The sequence below is a fragment of the Ochotona princeps genome, chromosome 8, assembly GCF_030435755.1.
Source record: "Ochotona princeps isolate mOchPri1 chromosome 8, mOchPri1.hap1, whole genome shotgun sequence".
Taxonomy (NCBI): Eukaryota; Metazoa; Chordata; class Mammalia; order Lagomorpha; family Ochotonidae; genus Ochotona; species Ochotona princeps.
In genome coordinates this window covers 59984684-60010696 of record NC_080839.1, presented here as the reverse complement: position 1 = coordinate 60010696, position 26013 = coordinate 59984684, and the positions used below count along the sequence as shown (strand labels likewise).

At 47.0% G+C, this 26013-nt stretch overlaps 1 protein-coding gene across 2 annotated transcripts in view; it reads right to left on the bottom strand.

Annotated features, from left to right (window-relative positions):
- XDH (xanthine dehydrogenase) overlaps positions 1–26013 on the bottom strand; it is a 60990-nt gene that overhangs the window by 8629 nt on the left and 26348 nt on the right. For both annotated transcript variants that reach the window (XM_004582714.3, XM_058668118.1), the window contains exons 12-30: positions 25023–25116; positions 23695–23804; positions 21119–21303; positions 20021–20195; positions 18255–18338; positions 16589–16758; positions 14552–14675; positions 12557–12676; positions 12001–12097; positions 10364–10488; positions 9598–9731; positions 9112–9199; positions 7993–8079; positions 5432–5623; positions 5082–5227; positions 3870–3951; positions 3283–3378; positions 2586–2714; positions 1923–1997 (exon numbers count right to left, since the gene is read on the bottom strand). In XM_004582714.3, coding sequence (XP_004582771.2) covers positions 1923–1997; positions 2586–2714; positions 3283–3378; positions 3870–3951; positions 5082–5227; positions 5432–5623; positions 7993–8079; positions 9112–9199; positions 9598–9731; positions 10364–10488; positions 12001–12097; positions 12557–12676; positions 14552–14675; positions 16589–16758; positions 18255–18338; positions 20021–20195; positions 21119–21303; positions 23695–23804; positions 25023–25116 — 2313 coding nt within the window. The remainder of the gene's footprint in view (positions 1–1922; positions 1998–2585; positions 2715–3282; positions 3379–3869; positions 3952–5081; positions 5228–5431; positions 5624–7992; positions 8080–9111; positions 9200–9597; positions 9732–10363; positions 10489–12000; positions 12098–12556; positions 12677–14551; positions 14676–16588; positions 16759–18254; positions 18339–20020; positions 20196–21118; positions 21304–23694; positions 23805–25022; positions 25117–26013) is intronic.

The following is a 26013-nucleotide window of genomic DNA, read 5'->3' as shown; positions in this document are numbered from 1 at the left end:
ACCCTGACCAGTCCCGAAGCTCACACGAGTCCACCCTCTGTATCTGGAAGTCAATTTTCAACTCAATTTCCTTCCAGCCCTCACTGCTTATCCCCATTTGCCACTGCCTGCATGACAGCCTCATCGTCTAAAGCCTGGGGTACTACAGTAGGAGTCCCTTTCTCGGGCCTTCCTCCCTCAAGTCAACCACCTAGCTCAGACGGAGTGGTCATCTTCCCATTCCACACTGCCCACAGCCCCCCTCTGCTGGAGCGCTCAGTGTCTCCCCATCACTGAGGAGCAGATCCTGGTACTGAGTGTCACAACCTTTTCTGGGGCCTTTTTGTAGCACTCGCACACCTCCCCAGCCAAACTCCATTGTGTACTCTCTCGCAACCCTTCCATGTTCCCACCAGGATACACCTTCATTTCTGTGGTTCTCTACTGCGTTCATCCAACTCCCTTTTATCCCTCAATGACTGGCTCAAATTTGTCATTCCAATCATGTCTTTGGGGCTAACTCCCATTATAAAAGCAACTCTCTGTCTTGTTCATGATATTTAACACGTGAGCCTTATAGTTTTGCTGACAGCTTCCTACTAATAAAAGCCGTACACATGTCATCTCTTTAACTGTGTAATAGGCCTTTTTGGCATCCCTAGTATGAGTACAACTCTGATTTCAGATGTACTTAATACAATCTGTATCAATGCCACTGTCAATTAGTAAGCTCTTTACTAGGTACCAGATGCCTATTAGCACTCCACATGCATTATCTCATTTAATATTGACTGTGATCCTATAGAAGCTGCACTACTTTCCTCATTTTACAGATGAGGAGAATCAGTCTTAGGGAATAAGTTCCTTGGCCTGGGATGTGCACTAGGCACATCATGATGTGTCTGTGTGTGTTTGGTGATCCTTCATGGCTTATTTTGGGGGAATTATCTGCTTATCAAGAACATTCGACCATGTAGCTGACAGCTGAGCGCAAAGGGTAGCTCAACAGGTAAGATAGCACACAACCGCCATCAGGCTGCTGTGTGGATATTAAGATAGCCCGACAAATGCATGCCCAAACGTAAATGAACACATTCAAGTTCCATCCCTAAGGCATTCCACATATGGTATCTGGGAGGCACAAGAAGCTTCTTCTCTTTAATACAAAGGAGATACTTGAACTCCTTGAGCTGGTTTACATGTAGTCATAGTCTATGTGTTACCATTTTGGCTAGTCCTTCCATTCCAGTTCTGGGGGTCAAGGAAGCAGAGGCGCCATTGGTATTTCTGTCTAGTGGAGGTGCTGTGGTCCCCTGCCCACCAGGACCTTCTAAGCTGTGATCCACCTCACTGGGGTCCCCCACCCTCCACACCCTCCAATGCCGCCTTTCTGTGGTTCCCCACCCACTAGCGCCTTTCTTGTTCCTTCTCTCTGAGGCTTTGTGCAGGCCAATCTCTAGAAATATGTGCCTATTTTTATTACAAGTATCTCTTCTACCTGCCAACTCCTGAAATCATGGGAAATTAAGCTCTCGGGTGACAGCTTCACTGCCATCTTATGGAAGGCCTTGTCTCTCAGCGGACACAGATTTGAAAAGTGTTAAGAGCAGAGGCTGCCAAAGCAGACCCCTTTGGATAGGTGCATCAACGCTGTCCAATAGGTATGGCATCAGACAAGATCTGGGTGAACCAAGACTTCATAATAGGGCATATTCAGTGGTTCCTCTGAGATTCAGGGGAGCCAAGACTCCAATTCCCACAAGGCCCTCAAGGGCCTAGATGCAAGGGGCCCAGCATGTCCCTGTGCTGCAGCATCATACAGACACCCACTTTTCTCTTTGTATGACTGACTCACCAATGCTACCCTCCTGAAGGACAAGGATGCAGGCTCTGCTACTGACCCCTCTCATTTGCCCATGTCTCTTTGGTGAGTCTGAACTCACCCAGTCTTCCCAGGAGCCACTGGGGTTCTTCTTCTTGAAGGGCTCCAGTCTCTTCAGGATGGTCTGGCAAGCTTCCTGAGGAAAATGCAATGACCACATCAGCCCTCTGCACTTCAGGGCCTGGGCCTGGGGGTGGAGGTGGGGTGGGGGTGGGGACAGGGTCCTCAGAAAGTCCTCTGAACGCAATGCTGTATCCAGAGTGCCTCTCACACACCCTAGCCACAATCCAGGAATGACCAAGGCCCAGGGGTGCCACAGGATCCTGCCAGAGGAAAGTACATAAGCCCCACCCAGTGCCCAGGCTGAGATGGGAATGTGTTCGAGGCCATCCTTGTCTGGTGACAAGGGCATCTGACCAGGCCAACCCTTGCATCAGTTCTCAGTTTGCCCTGTGGCCAGCTCCAACAACAGGGGAAGCATTTCCCTGGAAGTTCCCTGTTGTTTCCAGCACCCCTCTGCCTCCTTCACTCCTCCCTCTTGGCTCTGGTAGAAGTGACCATGGCTTTTGGGCCTCTCCATTAGCATATTCCAGGAAAGAGAGCCAAAGGCAAAACCACAGTCAAACAACCTGAAAGAACCCATCCCAGCTACCATCTGGGGGGCTCTCCAGGCCCCAGGTCCCGGGCAGGCCCTCTGCTCTGCCAGTCCCCTTGTGCTCCGTACATAAACAGCCTGTCCGTTGATGTCAGTGCTGACGGAGGCAGCTGTGGGAGAGGTGTTGGGCACCGTGCTGGTGCTCGTCTCGCTGATATAAATCTTGGAGGTGGGGATTTTCAGGGCTCTGCTGGCCACCTGTGGGATGAGAAGAGAACTCAGCGCCACTATCAGGGGCCAGGAAATCATTTTGTAGGTTCTAATCCTATTGATGTTAAGATGTTTGTACATCTGGCAGGATTTGAAATAGCACTCCACAGAGTGATGTGATTAAATTTTTAAAGACATGTAAGCCTAATTGGTAACAGTGCCTTTTTAATCTAACCTTGGCTTTGAATTTGGCCATTGCTCATGAGTCAAACAGATGTCCTGACATGAATCCAGCTTCATTATCCTAGTTCCACTGTGAGGAATCTTCACTGTGAGGGAGTGTGGGGGCTGACTCCTATACAGAGCCAACGGGCCCTGGAGGCCCTGGAGGCCCTGGAGGCCAGGTAAGGGATATATCTAGGTGAAACTCTACACAGCAAGGGAAACTGAGGCCAAGATAGGGAGAAGAGCTATCCAAGGCCACGTAAGAATGAGTGGCCATGCTGAATTGGGGGAGGGAAGAATTCGATACCTACTCCTGCTTCTGGAATATTCCACAGCTCAATGTCTCCTAGCACAGTGCTGGAGAGGACAGCCCAGCCTCCCAGCTGCTCACCTGGACCATCTTGGTGTGAAGGCCCTGGCCCATCTCAGTACCCCCGTGCGTCAGGAGCACAGAACCGTCTGTGTACACGTGAATCAGAGCTCCAGCCTAGAACAAGGGCATAACAGACAGAAGAAACTCAGCAAATCCTAACTCAGCATAAGACCTGGGACTGAAGGCATGGAGCTGAGAACAAGGAAAGCCAGCAACTACGTCTGGGGTCCAAATGCCAAACAAGAATTACATCAGAATAAATTTTGTAATTTTGTAATATGGTCTTTCATGTCTTTCTGTCTCTCATCCACAGAGCGAAGCGGTTCAAGGGTCTTGTTCCCACTCTAAAGGTGGACGAACAGGAGGAAAAAGGCAGAGGTCGGCAGACTTGCAAGCAGGACTGGAAGCACCTGGAGACTAGCCCAGCCCTCCGAGGCCCACTGGCTTGTGACATAGTACACAGAAAGGAATATGCAAGCTCAAATCTCACTTAGCAACAGAAAGCCTCCCACAGTGCATGTTTTTAGTGGCACTTCCCCTTACAACACTGGGGAAAATGGGGTCCACTACCAGCGAAGGTAGATAAGATTATATGAAGCAGTTACCTGATTCAGAAACGGAACTGTGAAGCTTATACCAAACTTGGTGGGAATGATGCTCAGTCCTCTCTTTTTCCAACAGTTCTCCCTGGAGAAAAAGGAATATCCTCACAGAGCTTTTTCTGCCATGCTAGTGTCACAGCGGCCATATTTCTAGGCATTGTCTTCATACCAAATGAGGATGGTTACAACCCTACTGAATCGTAACCAAATAAGCACAGGCAAGGAGAAAAGTAGAAATTTGGGTCCTGGGTCTTACCCCACAGCAGGTCAGAGCCAACCCCTAGGAATCTGAATTTTAAAACACCACCAACCATCTTCCCTAAGTAGACTTTGATTCAGGGCCCTCGTGGTCTTGAACAATGATAATGAACTGAGGCTAGGAATGGATAGCAATGCCTTCTCTGTGTTTTCTGTCTGGTTACCTGCAATTCTGTGAAGAAGCAGAGTCAGTACCATTATCCCCCCTGTGCAGATGTTAAAACTCCAAGCAGATTCACCAGCAAAATGGGATGACCCATTTTATCAAGGTCACATTACAGATCAGCATCAGAAGCAGCTTCACAACTGTGTTGTTCTTAGAGCTGTCTGTGATAGACTGAGAGCAGACACGAAAGCACAGCAAAGCATGCCACCTCCTGGGATGCCCTCACCCCATGCTGGACTGCCTTCTCTGTGTCCCATGGACTCTGCTTCCAATCTAGTTTCTTGGCTTATGCAATCCTGAGAGACAGTTCAAAGGTTGAATTGATGATTATTCAAACAGCTGAGACTCTGCTATGCACATGGGAGACCTGGGTGAAGTTCAAGGTTGCTAGCCTCACCCTGGCCCCACCCTGGCTACTGCAGATGTTTGGGGGAATGAACCAATAAATGGAAGATCTTTCTCTCTCTCTCCCACCCTCTCTCTCGCTCTCTCAACCTCTCAAATAAGAAAATAAATATAGAATGTTGTGCTCAGAAGGCACACAAAAACATAAAGACAAATCAGAAACTGGTAAGCTGTGGCACTCAGAACAAGCTTGAATCCACCTGTCCTGGACTGAAGTTCACTACAAATTCCTGAGAAAGTGGCTATGAAAGAACCACTACCTCAGCAGGGTCATAAGTTAGCCACTGGAATGTTGGCTTCGGATGTGGGGTTCAGCAGAAAGGTTTCAGACCATAAAACCCTATGACACCAGCACCTCAAACTCACACCCATTCCTGGGACTTTACCTGTTGAACTTGTCAACCTCACTCTTCCGTGCCTGATACTGAGAGCTTGCCAAGCATTCATCCCAGCACCTGGGCAAGGTAAATCCCTCAAGCTTCTGGTTGAAGTGGGTCAGATCCCCTTCTTTGTACAGGTTTTTCCTCCGCACCTTCCCAAGGAGAGAGACAAAGAGGCCTTGGCAGTGGCAAGAAACTAGGGGGAGGGTCAAAACCTGCAGTTACATTTCCAGCCCTTCAATAACACCTGCCCTTCTTCTACCCCATGAGAGATGTGTAAGACGCAAAGCCCCACCCCACCACCACCAAAGTAGGCTGTCCCACTGTGGGCTTGTGACACTAGAATCCTAGCTTACCTCCTCTGCTGGCAGTCCACAAGTCAGGGCAACTTCACTCATCCAATACTCGGCAATAAGCATCCCCTGGGGACCTCCAAAGCCCCGGAAGGCCGTGTTGGAGGGCAGGTTGGTCTTGCACAGCCTCCCAGTGCCCCGGATATTGGGGATTTTATAGCAGTTGTCCATGTGGAATAGAGCTCTTTCCATGATCTGAAGCAGAGGAAGTCACAATTGGAGAGAGCAACATGCTAGTTTCAGTGGATTCTCAGAATAGAGCCTGGAGGGCTGCAGGCATGCCCACCTTTCCCAGCTGCACTGTCCAGGGCTCCTCTTTCTAACCCAGATACATCTTCCCTGGGATGTTGAAAGCATCTCCTTACTGCACCCTAGCCACTTATAATTCCCACCTTCTCTACAGAGAAGCCCTTTCCTAACATGATAGTTCCTTGAAAAGAAAAGTTGATTTTACTAACTCTTTATAAATGAGTTTTTCCCATGAAAGCTGAAAGCTATAGTACAAATATCTCAGGGTCACCAGGTGCTCCTTCCATGCGTCGCCCTTCCACCTTCTGAAAGGAGCCACTCACAGCTCCTGCAGCTAAAGAGGGAACAAGCAGATGGACAATCAATCTGTCCCCTCTGTGTCTCTACTCCTTCCCCCTCTGACCTTGCATTTGAAGCAAATAAAAATAGTGTTTAAAAACAAGTCGGGTTTAAAAAAAAGTCCTCAAAGAAATAATATTTGAAAACTTCCCAATTTTTTCAAGAGACATAAACCTACAGATTTTCTTCTGGGTGATCACCAAACAGGATAAAATGGAAGAAACTCATCAGAAGACATAATAAAAGAAAAAACAACATCATGAAAACAGTCAGAGAAAACAACACCTTACCTACGGGGGAGGGTAATTAGAATAGCAAATAATTTTCTTCAATAAACTTTAGAAGGCAGAAAAGAAGCAGCACATTTTTCAAATGCAGAAAGTAAAGAATTTTCAACCCAATTGTCTCCAAAAAAAATCTAAAAATAAAACAATGGTTGCAAGGAATCTCTAAAAAGAAACAAAAGGATTAAAGAATGAGCCTTGAAACCCTGGGCAAAAACAAAACAAACAAACAAACAAACCATTTTCAATAAAAGTACAGGTAAAAGCAAGAGACGATTCCTTCTTGAGTTTTACAAGTCCTGTCTGCTAATAAAAGCAAAAGCCATGATACTGTCTCAATGTGTCTCCAAATGTACGTAGGGAAGAATTTTTGACAAAATAATGCGTAAATACAGAAGGCAGGAGGACGTAGAGGCAAGCAAATTCCCTGATAAAATGACTTCAACAGGTCATGTAAGTTACATGTATCTGTCATGTGATTCAGTGAGAAACCACTAAAAGACCTAGATAAAAGACTTTTTCAACAATATCATAATAAATCAGAACTCTTAAAAATGTCCATCTGCAGGAAAGGAGACCAAAAATCCTAAGAGAACAAACGTAAAATAAACCAGCCTAAAACATAAAGCAGCAGACTTATGCCCTATCAATCAATAATTATTTTAAATAGAAACAATGTGACCAAAATCAAACAATTAACAGAAGGGATTAGAAAGCTTGATACAACTACATGCTATCTTCAAGAAAATCACTTCAGATATAACAATACAAGCAGACTTAAAGTAAAAGAATGAAAATGATAAACCATGCAATTATTAATCAAAAGAAAGCAGCAGCGGTATGCTCATTATGAGATCAGGGCCTGGTGTGGTGGTTCAGTGGCTAAAGCCTTGCCTTGCAGAAAGTTAAGCTTGTAACCATGAACTGAAGAACTAAACTACCATGATAACCAGGGACAAAGAGTGGGAGAGGAAAATGGAGAGGAAGGAAGGGGAGAGGGAGGGATGAACCTTATACCTATAAAACTATATTGTGGATAATAATCCATAAATAAGAAAGAAAGAGAACAGGCTTACACAAAGTTCATGTGAAAAACAAACCTACGCTGAGACATGAAGACACAGGCCTACAGAGCCTTCAGGGAGAGATAAGAATGCTAACCAAGAGATAAGGAAATGCCAGGAACTGCTACAGCTCAGAAAGTTCCAGAAATTGTGACAGCTCAAGGCAGATTGCCATGTGTTCGCATCTGTACTTCCCCCTTCCTTGCTCCCCTGCCCACACAAACGCCCTCGCACTTGCCCTATAAAAGCATGAAACAAAAGTCGATTGATCAGGGTTCAGCCATTCTGAGGTGATCCAGATGAAATGGGGCCTTCTGTAAAAATAAAAGTTCTTCCTTTTCCATAAGTGGCTCTCGGCTCCCTGGTGGTCAGTTTCCATAACATAACTAACGGATTCTTTGGCAAAACAGTTGCACAAGGACGAGTTTGCAATCAGAGAAGTAACAGGACCATTTCTATGCCTTAGAGCTTAATCAAGGATGTAAAACCCAGGGTGGGGACCAGCCAGGATGCAACTGCAACGGGACAGGCAAGACCTGGGGAGACCTGTGCCCAGGTGTACCAATGGACTGTGGGTTACGCTCTTGATACCCCATCACCCCAGGAGTTGGGGGAGGGTCCTACTTACTCCTTGAGAGAGATCCTGGCTGTTCCCTGCATTGCTGAAGTGCTCCACCTCCAGGGCCACTACTTTGCCAGTCTTCATGAAACCCACCTGATGAAAAAACAACTTTTCACTGCAAGCCCCTCCTCTGTGTCTGATCCTCCCCTACCCCCTGCATTACCTGCAGGAAACAGAGCAAGACACCGCACCACAAAAAGGGGAAGGACCCCAGGGTCTAACACCTTCCTACTGGGATACCCGTACCTTCCCTCCCCTCACACTGTGCCCCAACACTCTGCCCTCTTCCACCCAATCCCAGCTTCTGGCTCTAAAAGAGGGAGTGAGGAGATAGAAGAGTGAGGGTTGATCAGGATAGGACAAGAAGGGGCAGGCTGGGAAGGGACATCTGGGAGGATCTTGGAGGGCTCCCCATGGAGATTTGGGCAACAGACAAAAATCTGAAGAGCTGTGCTTCACAGGCACACCGACGTGCTTGTGTGTTCCTGACCTTGTAAGCATCAAAGGAAGTCTTCATAGGATATTTTACAAACCTGGAAGATCAAGGAGCTTTTTACAGGCCCATAAGAACTTAGGAATAAGAAAAATGGAATTCCTTTCTGGGAGCTAAATCCTGAAACAAAGTCAGAATGACTCAAACAGGAGGTGTTCAAGGCCAACACATGGTAAAAGAGAGCTCCCAGGCTAAAGAGCATAGAGGGGAATGAAACCTTTGTAAGAAGGGACTGGCCATACCCAGAAGACCAGAAAAGAGCCTGTCCCAGAGTAAAGCTGGGCAGTGTCTAGCCAGAATAGGTGTCTGCCCTACCCCACCTCTAGGAAGCCTTATTTCTCATTGCATATTACCAAGGAGTCACTCTGATTTTTTAACAGGCTGTGAATGTGTCAACATTGGATACCCAGCATGGTGGGTTTCCATTAGACCTGCTGATAAATGATGATTATAGTATATATTTCTGCATTGCTGTTGGCTGCCTTGAATTTCTCTTGCTGCTGTTTTCTTCTTGAGCTTCAGCAAATTATTAGGTAAAAAGTGAAAGGGCAACTCCAACTCCCTTGGGCTCTGTCCCCTGGCTCCTTCCAGGAACCCCCTGCCCACCCTGGCACACCCCCAGCACCCAGAACCTTATATCTGGCCAGGAAAGGATGTCGGCCACCAGTTATGAGCATGTCCTCATCACGGTCCAGCATGCAGCGCACAGGGCGGCCTGTCCTGTGTAGGCACCAAGAGGGTTAGGAATCTGGGAGTACTGGAGAGGCAGAAAGCAAATAAGCCTGGCACAGGAGGCAGAGCTAAACTGGACTGCTTCACTGAATAGGCATGGCCTGGGCAGGATAAGAGAATCTATAAGATGTGAGAAGTGCCCACCCTTGGGGAACTTGCAGCCGGGTACTGCAGGAAGACACAGACACCTGCATCAGAGCACGCAGCAACGGGCAATGTTACTCTCACTCTCTCCGCTAAGCTCTACGGTTCTACAAATAGACAGTAGGGGGAAATTGAAGCAGAACCAAATCATTCCTCATAGGGGGAACCGAAGATGATTTCCTGGCAGACAGACTTATTTCTCCTCCCAAAGGCTACCGGGTGAAGCAGGCTTTAGAACTCACTTGTATGCAGCCAGAGCCACTGCTGTGGACACCACAGTGCTCCGGGTCTCCTTCCCTCCAAAGCCACCTCCCAATCTCTTGACTCGGACCACAATCCGATTGGCTGGAACTCCTAACATTTTTGCTACAAAGCTCTATGTGGAAGAAAAGAAAAGAAAAATCCAAACCAATGCCACTGAAGGCATCACTGGGACTCCGTTTGGGCCAGACTCAGTGGTTGCGTGAGATGGAAGGGCCTCACTATTGTTGTGAATTCTGAAATCCCTTGATTCAAAGTGCCCCTCCCCTCCAACGGCAGCCTTGTAGTTAGCAGTGTGGGGGTCTGGCCCTCATCAGACACTGCAGGCTGAGCTGAGACAAGGTAGACATTCGTCATCAGCCACAGGGACGGGCAGCTGCTCGCAGTGGACCTGCAAAGCCCAAGCTCCTTCTGTCTGACCAAAGACCAGCAGATTACAAGGATGGGGCCAGCTGGCAGGCCACTGTCACATTACAGACAGCCAAGAAACGTTCAAGTTGCTGTAGATAGGTTTGTGGTCCCTGTGGTTGTCACCAGCCTCTTTGGAGGGAGGATGTAACTTGACCAAGGCTGAATAGAACTGGAGAGATAAGAGCTAACCCCAGGCTCCAGCTAACCATCATATTCCAGGCCCCTTTCAGACCTGCCCACATTTCCCTTTGGCCATGGACCACACTGCCCTCCAATGTCACGTGGTGCTTCCCCACATCCTCCCCAGCCCCAGAAGCCAGCCCACTGGCCACCTACCTGCGTCTTCATGGTGTTCTGTGTAGAGACAAAGAGTTCCATCTCCCCTGCCTCGCCTTTTGGGACAGCAATGGTGCAGTGAGTCTCCAGGTAGAAGTGCTCTTGGCCCCCGATATACAATTCTCCTAGGACAGCAATGCGAGCCCCATGGTGAGCCCCACACTGGCCTGACCAGGGAGCATGCCCAGCCATGTGGCCTGTGCAGCTGCCCACAGCTCTCAGGTAACCTCAGGGTTCCCCAGCTGCAGTAGAAAAGGGCCTCTGTGCTCAGGCACCTGGGAACTTCATGTCCCTCTCTACTTGGAACCCCCAAAATGAAATGTGTGTGACACTGAAAAATACATTGGGTACAAACACCTCTGCTCACTGTAGTTGGTGGGACTCAAACATTTCTAATATGATTCCTAATGCATTTTTAGTGAAGGCCAAGAAATGATTGCATAGAAGGAACGGGAAAGCTGTCAGAATCTAAAGGAGGTGACAAAGAAAGGGTTCTTACACATAACTGCCTGAGAACAACCATACATTAAAATCTGTCAGTACTGGAACATGACAGTAACCACCACAACTTTATATAAAAAAGTATATCGGCCCAGCCACTGTTTGTTCAACCTCATGGTTATTCATTATGGTGGAGGATATTATCTCACGCTATCTGATGGCTCCCTCAATTTTGTAAAAAAAAAAAAAAAAAGATTTATTTATTTATGAGACCGAGTTCCTATCTGCTGGTTCACTCCCTAAATGCCTGCAATAGCCAGGTGGCCAAATCGAGGAGCTAGGAACTCAATCCTGGGTTCCCAAGGGAAAGCGGGGAGGGGGCAGGGAGTGGACCTGTTACTCAAGCTTCCACTGCTGCTCTCCAGGGTCTATCCTAAACAGTGTCTTAACTGCTACACCAACGCCCATCCCTCCAGCTGCTTTCAAAAGCTTTCTTCTGCCTCCACTCATAGTCTACCACACACACACACACACACTCCCATTGCAGTGTTCATCTAGTCACTCTGTGACCACTGGCCTGTCTTTCTTTAGGCTGGCAGAAAACTGCAAACAAGAGCATCTTACAAAAGTGAAGCTACTAGGTCTATGGCGGAGGTGACTTGCTAGTAACGCGGCAGTGCTTCACACATTCAACATACAAAGCAACTCCCAAAAGTACATGACTTAGTGCCTTGACCTGGGGTAACAGCTTTACACCTCACTTCAATGTCAGAGATGGGTCTTGACACTGAGGAGGGAGGAGGAGGATAAGACAGGCTCGGTGACAGCCAGATGATCCTGGGTAAGGACCACCTTGATGCATCCTGGGCAGTTGAGGACTCTGTGTGGCTGCAGGCCTGGCAGGCCCATGGCTGGCTACATCTGTGGCTGTCATCTTCCTAGGACAGCTGTCCAAATTAGAACATGTCACTATGCCAACCTCTACCCAAAGCAAGAGGTTCTCCCAGGCTAGACCAATAGCTTCAGGTGACCAAGCATTGACCCCAACTGGCTGCCCACTGTTTTGTTACAAGTGTCAAATGGAATCTCCTGCTAGGAACTGTTCTGAAATCTCTTCCTTGGTGCAGGAATCAGCAAGGAGCTCTTTGAATTCAACCAACCAACCAGAGTGCACCCTCCTCCCTGACACACTATACCTGAGACAACGTTATCCGCTTCAGAAAACCCCTTCTTGAGGTCTCCTTTCTCGATCTTCAACTCAGACCCATAAAAGGATTCATTCTTTATAGCATCCTGAGGACCAAAAAGAAGCTTCCATCACTTGGCATTCAGGAGGAGGAAGATGGTTTGCACGGTTTGTGAGCAAGGAGAGAACAGCTCTGGATTGCTGCCTCTCTGCTCTCCTACTGGCTCCTCTATACACTTCACATGCAGGCTGGAGGTAAGGCCTGTTCCAATTCCTCCACTTCCTCAGTGAGAATAGACTGTCTCAGCTTCTGAGGACAAGTGAGGACTCCTAAAAGAAATCAGTTAGCATCAAAATTTGGGAAGGAGGAACACCACTGTTAGTGGCCTGAGCCTAAAATCATGAAGAGGAAGGTTTAACAGTGACCCAAACTTCCAGAGACATGAGGCGTTAAATAAAAACATGTAACCAAATCTCTACCCTAGTTTCCCCTGGAAGATCCTAAGAAATTTTCTTATCAGGACAGGAGGCCACTGCTCCTCCGAAACAGCCCACGTGGCAGTTACCTCAATTGTGATAATGGCTGGAAGATCTTCATAGGTGATTTTCACTCCCTGAGCGGCTCTCTGGGCATGTTCTGGGGTGTCTGTGACCACAGCACCAATGATGTGCCCAACACAAGTAACCTAGGGGCAGAGGCAGACTGTCAGCAAACTTACCAAGCTCTTTGCCAGCAACCAGGCTTTGCATAGTTCCAGAAGGCCGAGAAGCCTCTGCTCTCAAAATCAAAGCTCTGTTTAGGAAGGGCCTGGGACCTTTTCATCACCTTGTCCTACTGGTTGAAATCAGGTAAATATTTAGGAGCAGGAGTGCTGGACTAGGACTTGGAGATCACTAGGATCAGAATGGAAGAGATTTCACCTCAGGGGCAATTCTTACTCCATTCTGGCAGGCTTTTGAGGAGCTGGGCTGGATAGAATTGGTGATGATTACTGCTGTCTTCCATGAGTGGAATAGGAAGCATGAGTGTCACGCTGGCTATCACAGCACCTTCCGTCTCCATGTGAAGACAAAGGCCCAGAAGATCCTCAGGCACCAGTTACTAGACCACGACTCCCAGCCATAACTCTTTCCCATTACTCTCCTGATTTCTGTTTCCCAGCTGTATACCAAAAGCTTCTCAGTGGCCACAATCATACTTTACATTTCATTTAGAAGCCCCAAGGCAGTGGCTCCCTCAAGCTGGTTTTCACAGACTTCATGGCCCATCACCATAGTTTCTAAGAACTTACAGAATAATAATTATTGCTTTGTTTTCTCTGAATACTTCAATCCCAGGGGCCAGAGCTGTGGTGCCCCAGGGTAACCTGTTGTTGGCCATGCCAGCATCCTCTACCGAAGTGCCTGTTTGAGTCCTGATCACTCCACAGCAAAAGATGGTCCAGTACTTGGGCCCCTGCCACTCGTGTGGGAAACCAGCATGGAGTTCCTGGCTCCTGGTTTCAGCTTAGCACAGGCACAGTTGTGTTCATTTAGGAAGAACAAGAGCATAAGTAGATGGCAGATTTGCTCTCTCCTCTCCTCTCCTTTCTCTGTTCTCTGCCTTATCAGTTAAATACACAAATAAATACATCTTAAAAGGACAAGAAATTAAGTTTCATAACAATCTAACATTCCTCTCTCACTAAAAACATAAATAAGCAACAACACTGTCATCCAGCTCCTCACTGCAGAATATGAGGTTTCTGAGAAGGACAATTGTAGCATGCAAATCTCTGGTAATTAAGCTCTTGAGGATCCAACTAAGTTCTTGGCTTATGCGGTTAGTGGTGGCTGATCCTGGCTGGCCCTCACTAACCATAAGGCAATGTTTTGGGGGACTTCTGAAGTTTGAAAAGCAATTTGTTCTTCTACTTCATACTTTCCTGATGGAGTCCTTGTGCCTCACATTCGCGGCTTTGTTTTCTTTTTCATGTTCACATCACTAAGGTAGGTTAACTTTCATGTTTAATTTGTAAAAATTGACTGTATTAGGCTCATAAAATCATCATCTAAAAAGTAGTCCTGTGAGTAAAGTAACAGGATTTTCCTAGCAGCTGCCTTAAATGTTTGGAAAGGTTTTATTGTTATTGCAGAATTCCATATAATTGAGAAAAACAGGTGAACTTTCACACAAGTGAATTATCAACACACCTAGTGGAGGCATTATGACTTCTCTTCTGCTTGGTTGGTTTATTGTGGCTTTTATTTTCTTTTAATAAAGTAGTTTAACATTATTCCTGAAGAGCGTAATTGTTCATTCAATTCACACAATTGTTAATCTGGCTTTGCTGTCACGTTGGTATGGAATCATCCTACTGTGTACAAACAATAGCTATCAATTAAATGAACGAATAATATACCCTACACTTCTTAATGGATTGTTCTATACGGGGGCCAGATGGATGGTGGCCAGATATTTGCATATGCAAATGTAATCCTGCACGATTGGGAATTTGGAACCATGAGCATAAGCAAAAATGTCAATCCTTATTCCATTTATGAAAGAATCCAAGACATACCTTGTCCTGAGCAAAAACTGTTTCATCATCAAAAAGTCCAGTTACGTTACTCCCAGGGATATCACTAGCCGAGAGGAAGCAAACAAACCCGGGCACCTTTCTTGCCTCCGAAGTATCTATGGACCTGCAAGAATGACTCAGGTGAGGGATCCAGCCAACACATAGCAGGTGGAGCATCACTGATCAGACACCTGTCTTCATTTGCTTAGGCTTGCCTCCATCCTAAATTTTCCCTTTGCTACTTTCTTTTCTGTTAGATTCTATTTCTGACCTCTGTAAACACTGATGAAATGGTATCAGGTGTTGGCTGTTCTGGGCTAAATGCCACTCAGGATATTCACTGAATAATATGGGTCATACCTCCATGGTTCTTATGCTCTGCACTCGCACAGGATGGGCTCTTCCTATGTCAGTGAGCCAGTGGCCCTGAACTTGTACACACAGTTAAATTTCTGTCCTGATAACCATGGTGCTCTTCCAGCCCAGCAGGCATCCTATGTATGACGAGTTAAGACAGATCACAAAGCAAAAGACTCAGCTTGTGTAGCCATCGTAGAGTCTATAAACTGTGCACTGATCACTCTGGCTCATTCCACATTGGGAATTCAGATAGGGGCACATTAGAGAAACAAATGCAGCCACTTTTCAAGCTATTAATCCTCACAAGTAACCCAGAAAAAAAAGTGAGCACTATTCTCTTTGTACACATGGGGAAACCCAAGCTTGGGGAAGTCTGGCAACTTGCCCAAAGTCATACAGTCATAAGAAAAAGGAACTGTGGGATTAGAGCTGAGGTTAAGTGGTGAGAGTGCCAGAGGCAGAGGGTTGCCAAAGGCAGCACAGCTGTGGTCCACCACGAGCTCTTCCAGGTGCCAGCAACCTCAATGCTCTCCCATCCTCCTACAATCCACTCACATGACTGCAGCATGGACAGTGCAGGTCATGATTGACACAGGCTCAAGACAAGGACAAAGGCAACTCAGTTTACCGCACAGCTGGTAACAATGACAATTTATATAAATTTTGTTTTCAGTAGCATAGAGAGTTTTATGTGTGTGTTATATGATATCTGTATCCTGTTCATTATTCCTGAAGCCTGTGTCTAGGCTAGGAGCAGCTGCAGAGAAAAGACTCAACTCCAACTGACATAGTGGCAGGGTCCAAGGGAGGGGTTTCCTAGCTCTTGTAGTCATCAGGCTGTGTGTCCAATGCCTGCTAGGTAATGAACTTCATAGCCCCTGGCTTGAACAACCACACATGAATGCTGCTTGACTTCAAACTCCAACTCTCTCCTTGCCAGCTACATAGCCCAGGGGCAAGTCTACTAGCAACCTGCTTGCACCTTGCTTTTCCCATCTCAAAGATAGGGATGAGAACAGAAACTACCAGTAGAGCTGCTGTGAGGAATACATGAGCCAATAGTTGTTAAGTTGCTTCAAACCAGCTTGGAACAAACATTAAGTGTCATATACAGACTAACTTGTATTATTATTGTCTTTCAGTTATTACTACTACAGAGGTGGCATTGCTTGCTGTTCAGGCTGTCAAACTTTGAGACACGCACAACCATGGCTAATCCTCATACACACCTGACTATATGTAGGCAGGTTAAAATTTGCACCCTCAACTCAAGGTCTTGGTTGCTAAGCAATAGACCAGGGCTGCCAACCCAGGTGTGTCAGTTTCCAAGGCCATGTTCCTCCCCCCAGAGTCTTACTTGTAAGTTTAGCCCAGCATCCACTGGCGAATATAACACGATGCTGGATGAAAAAAACAAGAAGCCCACAGCAGCCCAGTTAGGTCCCCAAGGCCTTGCTGAGGTGATTTCTGTTGGCCATGCAAAGTCAATCCCCTTTCTCTCCCAGGAACAGATCTTTCTCAGGCACCAATAAGTTCAGACCCACACCCACTGCTCCTCAAGTCACCACTCTCCAGGCTAGGAGGCAGTGGAGGGGCCTCTGGGCAAACAGCCTGGTGAACCCACCCAGATCCCTCCTCTCCCAGGACCACTGGCTTCTGTACAGCAGCTCCACTCACTTGATCTTGGCGTGGGCCCGTGTGCTGGTGACTAGTCGGAGGGACAGCTCATTCTCATAGCGAGGGATGTCATCACAGTATACAGCCTCCCCCGAGGCCTGCATGTTTGCAGCAAGGTGCGGCAAAGGCCTGCCCACCATGTCCTCCTCAGACTGACCCTTGGGCACCTCCTGGAACAACAAGTTCAATGCTCAGGCTGTGCTGTGGAGAGCACTGTTCCAGTCTAGGCCCAGGGTTACTGTTGGCTTGGGGTAAAGGATTCAGACACCTAAGAAGTCATCGATAAGTGGCCATGGTATCCATACATGAACTCATATGTCCATTGGTTAGCGCTTGGTTAACCTAGACTCAAACAGTGGAGTGCTGGGTAACCATTAGCATATTCTTTCGAACAATTTTAATTACAAGGCAAGAACACCACAATGAGTGTAAAAACAAATCACAAAACACATATGTGGGTGCAGAAAAGAATACATGGTATAAATACAGTGTGTCTATATATACACAGAAATATATATATACATATATATATATATATACAAACTTCCAAAAGTTCATGGAAAAGGAAATTAAAAATCCATTTATTTGGGGCTGCAAAAGATGTTTGAAATCCATGCACACATTTTTTTCATGACACATGTATTTCCCGTGAATATTTTGAAGATGCTATGGATTTTCAAAAACTTTTAGCACCCAAATAGTCATTTCTTTGAATTCCACTTTCCATGAGCTTTTCAAAGTTCCCTTGCATGTCCATATATGAATAAGAAAAGATGGAAAGAAGTTAACAAAAAGCTATTTTTTCTTGGAGGTGAGACTTTGAATGATTTTCATTATCTTCTTAATACTTCTCTGAATTTCCCAATATCTTTTAGAATGTATTAATTGTACAACAAAGGTCCATTTTTGCTTTTCAAAACAATAATAAAATTATTTCTATGTACCAGAAATTCTCCACAAATTCACTTGTATTAGTCCACATAGCCATCAAAGCCATTCTGTGAAACAGGTACCATTGATGCCCACATTTGCAGGCATAAGGGCCTATGTAACTTGCCCAAAAGGCACTGAAATGGCATTCAAACTCACACAGTGGGAAAATTGGTGGAGTTCTGATTCAAAATCAGGTGATAAGATCCCAGAGTTCATGGCATACTCAGGTGCACTGGTCAACCAGGTATATAGCCTTCAGACCAAACCAAGCCTGCTACCTACATTTGGAAATAAAGCTTTATTGGAACTTAGCACATTCATTCATATGTGTATTCTGCTACAACAGCATTGAGAAATAGAGGATGGCTGCCAAATCTAAAATGTTTACAGGACAGTGATGTTGGCCATTTATTGGTCACCTTTATCTGGTGCCAATTCATGGAAAGCTTCCTCTTTCTTTTGCATGGTGAAACAGCTTCTGGCTTTGCATATTAACCCACAAAAGATTCAGAAAAGACTTAATGAAAAGATTTCTTTTCCCTAACAAATCAGCACAATAGTTGCATTGACATCCACCAGGTTCTTGTTCTATGCTCTGGGTATTTCTGCCCAAGAGCAAGCAGTTTCACGTTCCCAATACAATTTAAGTTAGTCACACATTAACGGCCAGCCATTGGTCACCAATGTGACTAACAAAGGCCCTTGATACTAGCCATTCACCATCTCTACTTACTTGGAAGAGCTGGACATTGGCTGGAGGATCTTTCTGGAAAAGTAAGGTGGCACTGGCAAAGGTGGGGTCCAGCAGACCACATGTCTGTGAAGGGAACATACCATAGCTAACTGAGACTATATTATCACTCATCCATTTCTTGGTTGTCTGCAAACTTCAATGATGGCAAACGTTCTTCCTATCCTGTTATTTTATACCCTTTTCAGTAATATCCAAATGTGGGCTCTGAGAGTGGCCACACTGCACCTGCAGGCGGAGAAATTTGTACCTGCTCCAACACATTCAGCTCTCTCTTCCCCACATTTCTGTGTGCTGTTCTCACTGTGGGCAGTACTTTCTCTCCTTGCCCTCCTCAGTTCCATGGGGGAGTATTTAATATGTGTAAGCGAATCTCAACAGAAGTAGGGTGGGGTGTGGCAGGGGTGATCATTGTGGCCAAGCAGGTTAAGCTGCCACCAGCAATGCTGGCATCCCTTGGACAGCTGGTTTAAGCTCCAGTGGTTACACTTCCTTGTTAATGACCCTGGGAAAACAGTGAAAGACAGCCTGAGTACTTAGGCCTTTGCCATCCATGTGGGAGACTTGGAGAGAGTTCCTGGCTCTCAGTTTGGGCTCGATTACAGTCAATATAACCCTTTGGGAGAGATGAAAGATCTCTCTTTCTCCCTTTCTCTCTGTAACTCTACCTTTCAAACAAATCAATAAAATAAACCATTAGAAAACAAGCAAGAGGTGAGAAAATTCTCTATGCAGTGAGACGTCAAATCTGTTAGGAGGTAAGATATCCAGTTCCAAAGACAATAAGATGCTAGATGGATGGATGGATTGAAGGACAGAGAGACAAGCAGTATGACAGATGGTTAAGGAAATCGAAGGAAAAGATCAAAGAAAAAATAAACTATTGCCTGTGGTTTTCTTTGGAGGAATCTGAGTAGTTGCTTTTCTTACACAATTTTTTTTCCACAGTAAGTTTTACAACTCTGATAATAAGAAACAATTAATTAAGTATTAGTGTTTTTATTCATCAATTTAAGAGGCAGAAAGACCAAGAAAAAAAAAAAAAGGTAGAGCTGCCATGCATTGTTCACTCACCAAATACCTGCAACTGCCTGGGCCAACAGGGAGTCAGGAACTGAATCCAGGCCTCCCACACGGTGGCAGCGACCCAGGCGTCTAAACCATTACCTGCCGCTTCCTGAGTGTGCGTCAGTGGGAGGCTATTAGAGTCAGGAGCCAGAGTCGATGAGGTGGGTGGGTTGTGGACGTTTTAACCAAAGCCAGGCCAAAGCGAGGCCAGAGCCCTCTGTGCAGATTAGCAATCTTCACGAGACCTTCTAGCTCCACCATCTGACTCCCACACAGCCCCTGTCATCATTCATCACACTAGGGAGCCTTGACCCACATGGTCTCACCAGCACTAGGCTCCCCCCTAGTGCCCGGTGTAACATAGCAAGCGCTAAGGCCCTGGAGCTTGAGCTCTGCCTCAGCCTACGCTGTCCCGAGTGTGCAGTCTGAAATGCACGCCACTCCACACAACCTTCTCAGTACCTGAAGCATCGTCCCGTTTCCAACCTGTGAGACTAAATGTCAGCCCTAGCACCACAATCAGCTGTGTCTACACGCAGCAGGGACCACTCCAGTGCCATGGGAGGTGGGAGGGGGGCGACTACAGGCACAGGCAAGGTTAAGAACCCACTCCCCAGACCCCCAGACCCGCATCCTCATCCCCAATGGGATGTGTGCAGAGACTCGGTGACCACACTCACATCTTCCAGGTTCTCTCTGCCCAGCTTCTGCAGCACGGTCAGGTAGAACTTGAAGAAGAAGCTGAGGCTGAGTGTGCGTCGGAACTCCACCATGCCACCCGGGGCATCGGCACGCAGCTCCAGCTCCTCCGCCAGGCCGGCACACACCGCCTGCAGGAGCTCGGCACCCCAGGACCTGCGAGAGGGACAGACAGACGGCCACGCGCACTGTTTCAGTGCAATCTTCAGTGTCCGTAAAGGTCTCTGCAGAACTGGCTTCAGGCTCCGGGCTACTGGCCTCCCCTCTTGGAGCTCATCTTCATTCATCTATATGAGTAGATTTTAGACAATATCCCTTGGGCTTTGTAATTAATACACTTGTTTAAATAAAAACTGTCCTAGGGAAAAGTCTTACAGTTATTTACCAATGGAAATAAAGTTTGAGGCACAGAGAAATAAATTTATGTCAGGCATCTAAATGTTGGATCCAGGACCAAGGAACCAAATGACAAGTTAAATTTTCTCCAGCTCATGTGGTCATTTGTAAGGATCACACGGGACAGTGCTAGTGAAGCAAAAATACCAGCACCAATAGTAATATGGTAGTAACTGTGGCCGTAGCAAGAACAGGGCTGTGGTAGAGTTATTCATATTCACAGCAATAGGAGCAACAGCATTCATAGTAACAATGCCAGCTACAGTAGTCATAGTGGTAATAGTCACCATAGTAATGTTCTAGACATGCTAAGAAGTGATGGTAGTAGAAATACATTCAGTGAAAATGGTAATTATAATGCTGGTACCTGTAGTAGTACTAGTAGCCATCTTAATATAGTCGTAGAAGCAGCAAGAGTGATAATAATATAGAAGCTGCATGGAGAGCAGTAACAGCAATTGTAGCACTGATGGAGAACAGTAATACCAGTAGTTGCATTAGTAATAGTGGCAGCAATAACAGTGGTTATAGTGATACAGCAGTAACAGCACCAGTGGTGGCAGCAGCAATGGTGCCCCCTGCCAGGAGTTAGCAGCTGCAGCAACAGTGGCAGGAGTGACACTAACAGTGGCCGTGGTCAGGACGCAGCACCAGACACTGCTCCTTGTGCTGTGGGCTCTTACTTAGACAACTGCCTCTGAGTGGTCTTGAGGGCTGAGATGGTTCTGTTGGCCATCCCGCCATAGCACAATGCCAACTCCTTCACTTCTGTGGTTCCAGGCTGGAAGAGAACTCGCATGCCACAGGTGACCTTGGCAATGTCATCTTCCCTGCGGGAAGCCTGCTTGAAGGCTGAGAAGAACTCACCCTAAAAAAAAAACAAAAATAAAAATAAAAACAAAAGGTTCCTTTTCCCACCTGCTCACCTTGTTCAGCAAGCACTGCAAATGGTGGGGTGAAGCGACACTGCAGGGGTGAGGTGACGACACAGGGGGCGACATGACAAGGACACTGTTCCAAACCAGCAGGTGAGCTGGTGTCAGGACTCACAGATCAGGTGTGAGTGGCTCCTGCACGTCTAGAAAAGCTCCAGAGAACATTCCCAGATGCAGGGAAGGATCTGCGTTTCCCTGGGTTAGGCAGGTGGGCAGTGAGTCAGGGATGCGGGAGAACTACACGGCTGGGGGTGATAATGATGCTTTCACAGAGTCCTCAAGGACCCCCAGCCTTGGATCTACCCCACCCTGGGGGCTGTGCTGAGACACCAGCTGCTTCAGCATCTTCCACGCAGGTACAACAAGCCATGAATGAGATGCCAAAGGCTATCTAAAAACGGCCTGTCACTGTGGCCCTCACAGGTGGCCTCCCTAGCATGTCCCTTCCATCAGTCGGCTGGCTGCTTTGAGAAATCTCACCTCCTGCAGGCAAGTTCCACTTTGCGGAACAATTGCTGCCTGTGTGATCTGAGCATCCTCCCTGCCCACCAGGGTCTGAGCCAGGTCCCTGTATATGGGGAGGAGGAGACGGGGAGTCAGTTTCTGGGTAAGAAGCATCTGACTTTAAGTCTTCCCTGGGCCAGATTCCCCTTGAGGATGGATCTCACTCTGGCGCACACATGCTGAGGGACACTGCAGATGGGAGACTTACGGAAAGAATCACGATGAGGCCCCAGAGAGGCATAGGCTTTTCTCTGAAGGAGCCATGGAGACCCTACCTACTTCAGATTCTTGGGAGCCAATGTGGCCCTGGAGTCCTGAGCCCAGATGAGCTTGGTCCTGGGGCCCAGATCCCAGATGCTGGCTCCCAGGACCAGGAAAGTCCACGTAACAGTTTCATTGGGTTCATTGGCCGTGAACTGCCAGCATCAGAACGGGAACAGGTATAAGGTGCCCTTATCTTGGATACTGACATCTCTCTTGGGGCAGGTGTATGGCACAGTGATTAAGCCACAACTTGGGACACCTGCCTTCAGTATCAGAGCGCCTGGTTCAAATCCCTAACACTCTTCAGACTTAACTTCCTGCTAATACCCGTCATGGGAGGCAAAAGATGATGTCTGAAGAACTTGGGTCCCTGCCATCCCTGTGGGACACATAAATGGATTTCTGGATTCCTGACTTCAGTCTAGTTTAGCCATGGCTGTTGCAGGCATCGGGGAAGTGGACCAGCAAATGAAACATCTTTTCCCATATCTCTCTCTTTCTCTCTTTCTGCTTTCCAAATAAGCTGAAAATGAATGTGGTTTTGAAGTTATTTTAAGTAAGATCTCCTGAGTTTATGGAATGCTGTTTTTTTTATATCAGAATCAAATAGTGCTATGCCTATTTCCTCACCCTTTCTCTACTCATGATGAAAAACGTTATTTTTTTTTTCCTTACTGATCTGTAAAATTTAAAACTGCTCTAAATGGTCTACAAGGACAAGCCAGAAAATCATTAAGAACCCACCTCAGGGACATAATTGCTCTAATTCCATTAGCATTCTCATTAAGGAGGTCAAAATTTATAAGGGCAAAACATGCCTTGCAGCACTAGCTGAAGTACCACAGTGGTAGCTCTCACATTGACCTTGTCAACTGCCCTCAGCCTCTACCCCATAACCTTTCTAATGGCCCCTGGCGAGAAGCACTGTGGCTGGTAGCTGCTAGGAACAGAGAGAACCACAGCTGGGAGAGCAGCAACAGGCCCCAAGGAACCACAGCTGGAAGTGTCCACAGCTGCCCAATGGGACAAAAGAGCTATTCCATCAGCACCAACCCAAAGGTGATGACTCAGTAGCTCAGCAAGTCCACAGTCAGCATACGGGAATCTGACTCATGGGTGGTTTCTCTGTGCAGCACACATAGCCCACATCCTTCTCCAGAGGAAAATGCACCTTCTCTGACCTGGGCCAGGATACTTTGATGGCTGGTGGTTTTCTGAGATTACAGCACCCAGACACCTGCCAGGTGCTTTACCTCTCAATGCCAGGCACAGAAAGTGACACTGTGCCTGCTGGACAGATAAGAACATTGGGTTTCAGAAAGTGAGGTGTAGCTCCCTAGTTTCAAATCCCATGGCCCTCTGCACCCTTACTCTTAATTTTCTTCTTGTCCAGAGGGGGAATAGGGCTGGTTCATTAGTGACAAGGTGGAGAAAGGCCAATGTCAGTGTTGAAGTTGAGAGATGCTAGTGTCGGTCCCCAAGGCAGACTCTCTTTGTCTGGAGTCTGGCAAGGGGAGTAATTTGGGCACAGTACAACCCAGCTCCTGGCATCTTACCTCCCTGCTATAAGGGATCTCAATGGAGAGCAGGATCTCCTCTGGGCTTAGCAGGGTTCTCCGGTAGCCAGGGAAGAAGGTGTGGTCCATCCGAACTGTTCTCCTGGTGCCTGTGTGAAGACAAGGCAAAGAGGGACCAAGTAAGGGAGAGGAGAGGACCATGATAGGAGCAAAAGATAGCCAGGCAGAGGATCTGCTGGCTTCTGATGTCCACATCAGAAGTTGCACTCACAACAGTGGAGTTGTATTCATGAGAAAAATACTGGACCAGGTCCCCCATCTGAAACCCTTACACAATGATGCGCTGGTGAGTGTTTAACAACCAGCTCACAGGGCTAATCACAACAACAATAATCCCTAGTGTGTAACTTTTGTCAGCCTTGTACCATATAAATTTCAAGTCACCAATGTAACATCACTGAATGGGAAATTGGACAAGGGCGGCAATCCTGAATGCCTCACCACACCTGCACTGCTCATAGAAATATTTTGTACTGAGCACCCGCTTTCCTTATGGGAGTCTGGGCTTTTAGCAAGTGTGAGGCAAGCTGCCTGCATGAGAAGCCCCTAGGAACACCCTCGGTGCTGGGTTTCTAATAAGCTGCCCTGGGAGGTTACACTGCACTTGAGCCGTGGCTGGGGAATTGTGTACACTTCTGGGGGTTTCCCCTGCTGAGGACCCCTGTAAACGTGTGGGGTGTCCTCTGGATGTTCCCCAGCCTCCTTTCCCTTGGCTAACTGTGCTTTGCCTTCTGCTGTTCTAGTCATAGCACAAGGGTGGCTGCATGCTGACTGCCCCCAGCAAATCATCCCAGGGATCCCCACCCCCCAAGTTGGACATATACAGGAGCACGCCTTCATACAACCTTTCCCTCACACAGACACAGGAGGCACAAGCAACACTTGGAACACAGACAAATTGCAATCGTTAGATAGTGATGGATGGCATCCGTATCTTTCTTGTGAGAACAATGCCACTGTAAGCTTCTATAACTTCATTTTCAACAACGTCTGTGTCAGCAAAATTCCTCCTGGTACAATAATTGGCTAGGCTAAGCTGGTGACTTCTGGCCACAGCCTCCTGCTAGACAAGGCATCGAGAGGGCAAATCATGCCAGGGATCCTCTATATAGAAAAGGTTAGCTCTCCTGGCACCGCAAACTGGGGACGTTCTCTTGCAGCTTTCATGATCCCAACCCTTAAGACACCTGGCTGGGTCGTTGTAATCTGGGCTTTTTCTATCCAGGAAATGACCCATTGAATGAGATTTCTATCTCCTTCCTCACCCTGCAAGTTCCTCTTTCTGGACCTCAGCTTTTTGTACTCACCTCTGGACACAAGGGTTAGCTTGGCGCCACTGGCCATGAACACAGGGTTGAGGTCAGATATAGGGCTAGCAGTGATGATGTTGCCTCCAATGGACTAGGATAAGCAGAGGGTACAAATGAGAACCTGTCCCCAGAAATCCCAGCTCTTCAGCTAGCCCTCAGACACTGGGTGGCCCAAGCACCTGGGACACCATGGAGACATGAGAGTGGCACAGGAAAGACTTGCACGTTTAGGAGAATGAAGTTAGAATACTGGGGCTGGCGGCCCAGCTTTGAAGTTACCCACCTAGCAAACCAGGAAAAATTCTTCTAGATTTGCTTACTTGGTTTCACTCAAACTTTTCCCAAAAGGCTGGAGGTGGTTTATCACAGGGAGCTAGGGAGCTTTGAAAAATAGAAATACAAGATACAAATCTAGAAAAAAAGAGGAGAAAGATTCAAGAATGCACAACTTGCTGCATTTGGAGCTGAGCCTTCTAGTAACTTGGCCAAAGAAAACAGGAGAATCAGATACAGGATTCCCATTACAGGAAAAGACATTTTCACAATGGACACCCCCGCCAAAAAAAAAGAAAAAAAAGAAAAGAAGAGAAAGAAACATACAACACCTTCCTAGAAGGCTGCTTTAGCAGAACTGGACAACTTAGCAAAGCTGGCTGGGTTGACAGTGCCTCATTTCTGAGGGAAAACAGCAGGTGTGTGGGCAGAGTGAGGCTGTGGGAGTAGCCTTTTGTTTCATTCTGTTTTTCATTAAAAAAAAAAAAAAAAAACAGCAAAAAGCATGCACTGGATGAAGCAGCTTTCATTTCCACACCATGAACTGCTGTGAACCTTGAAAAGCAGGGGAGTGTGAGCACCTCTACTTGCAAAGCAGGAATTTAGGGGAGCGGGGGGCATGTCTAAGGGTCCCTTTTTCTGCTGGGGGCAGAGTGTGGGGCTTTGCTTCTTCCCCACAGCCTGAAAGCAACCCTCCTCCCAATGCTGGCATCCC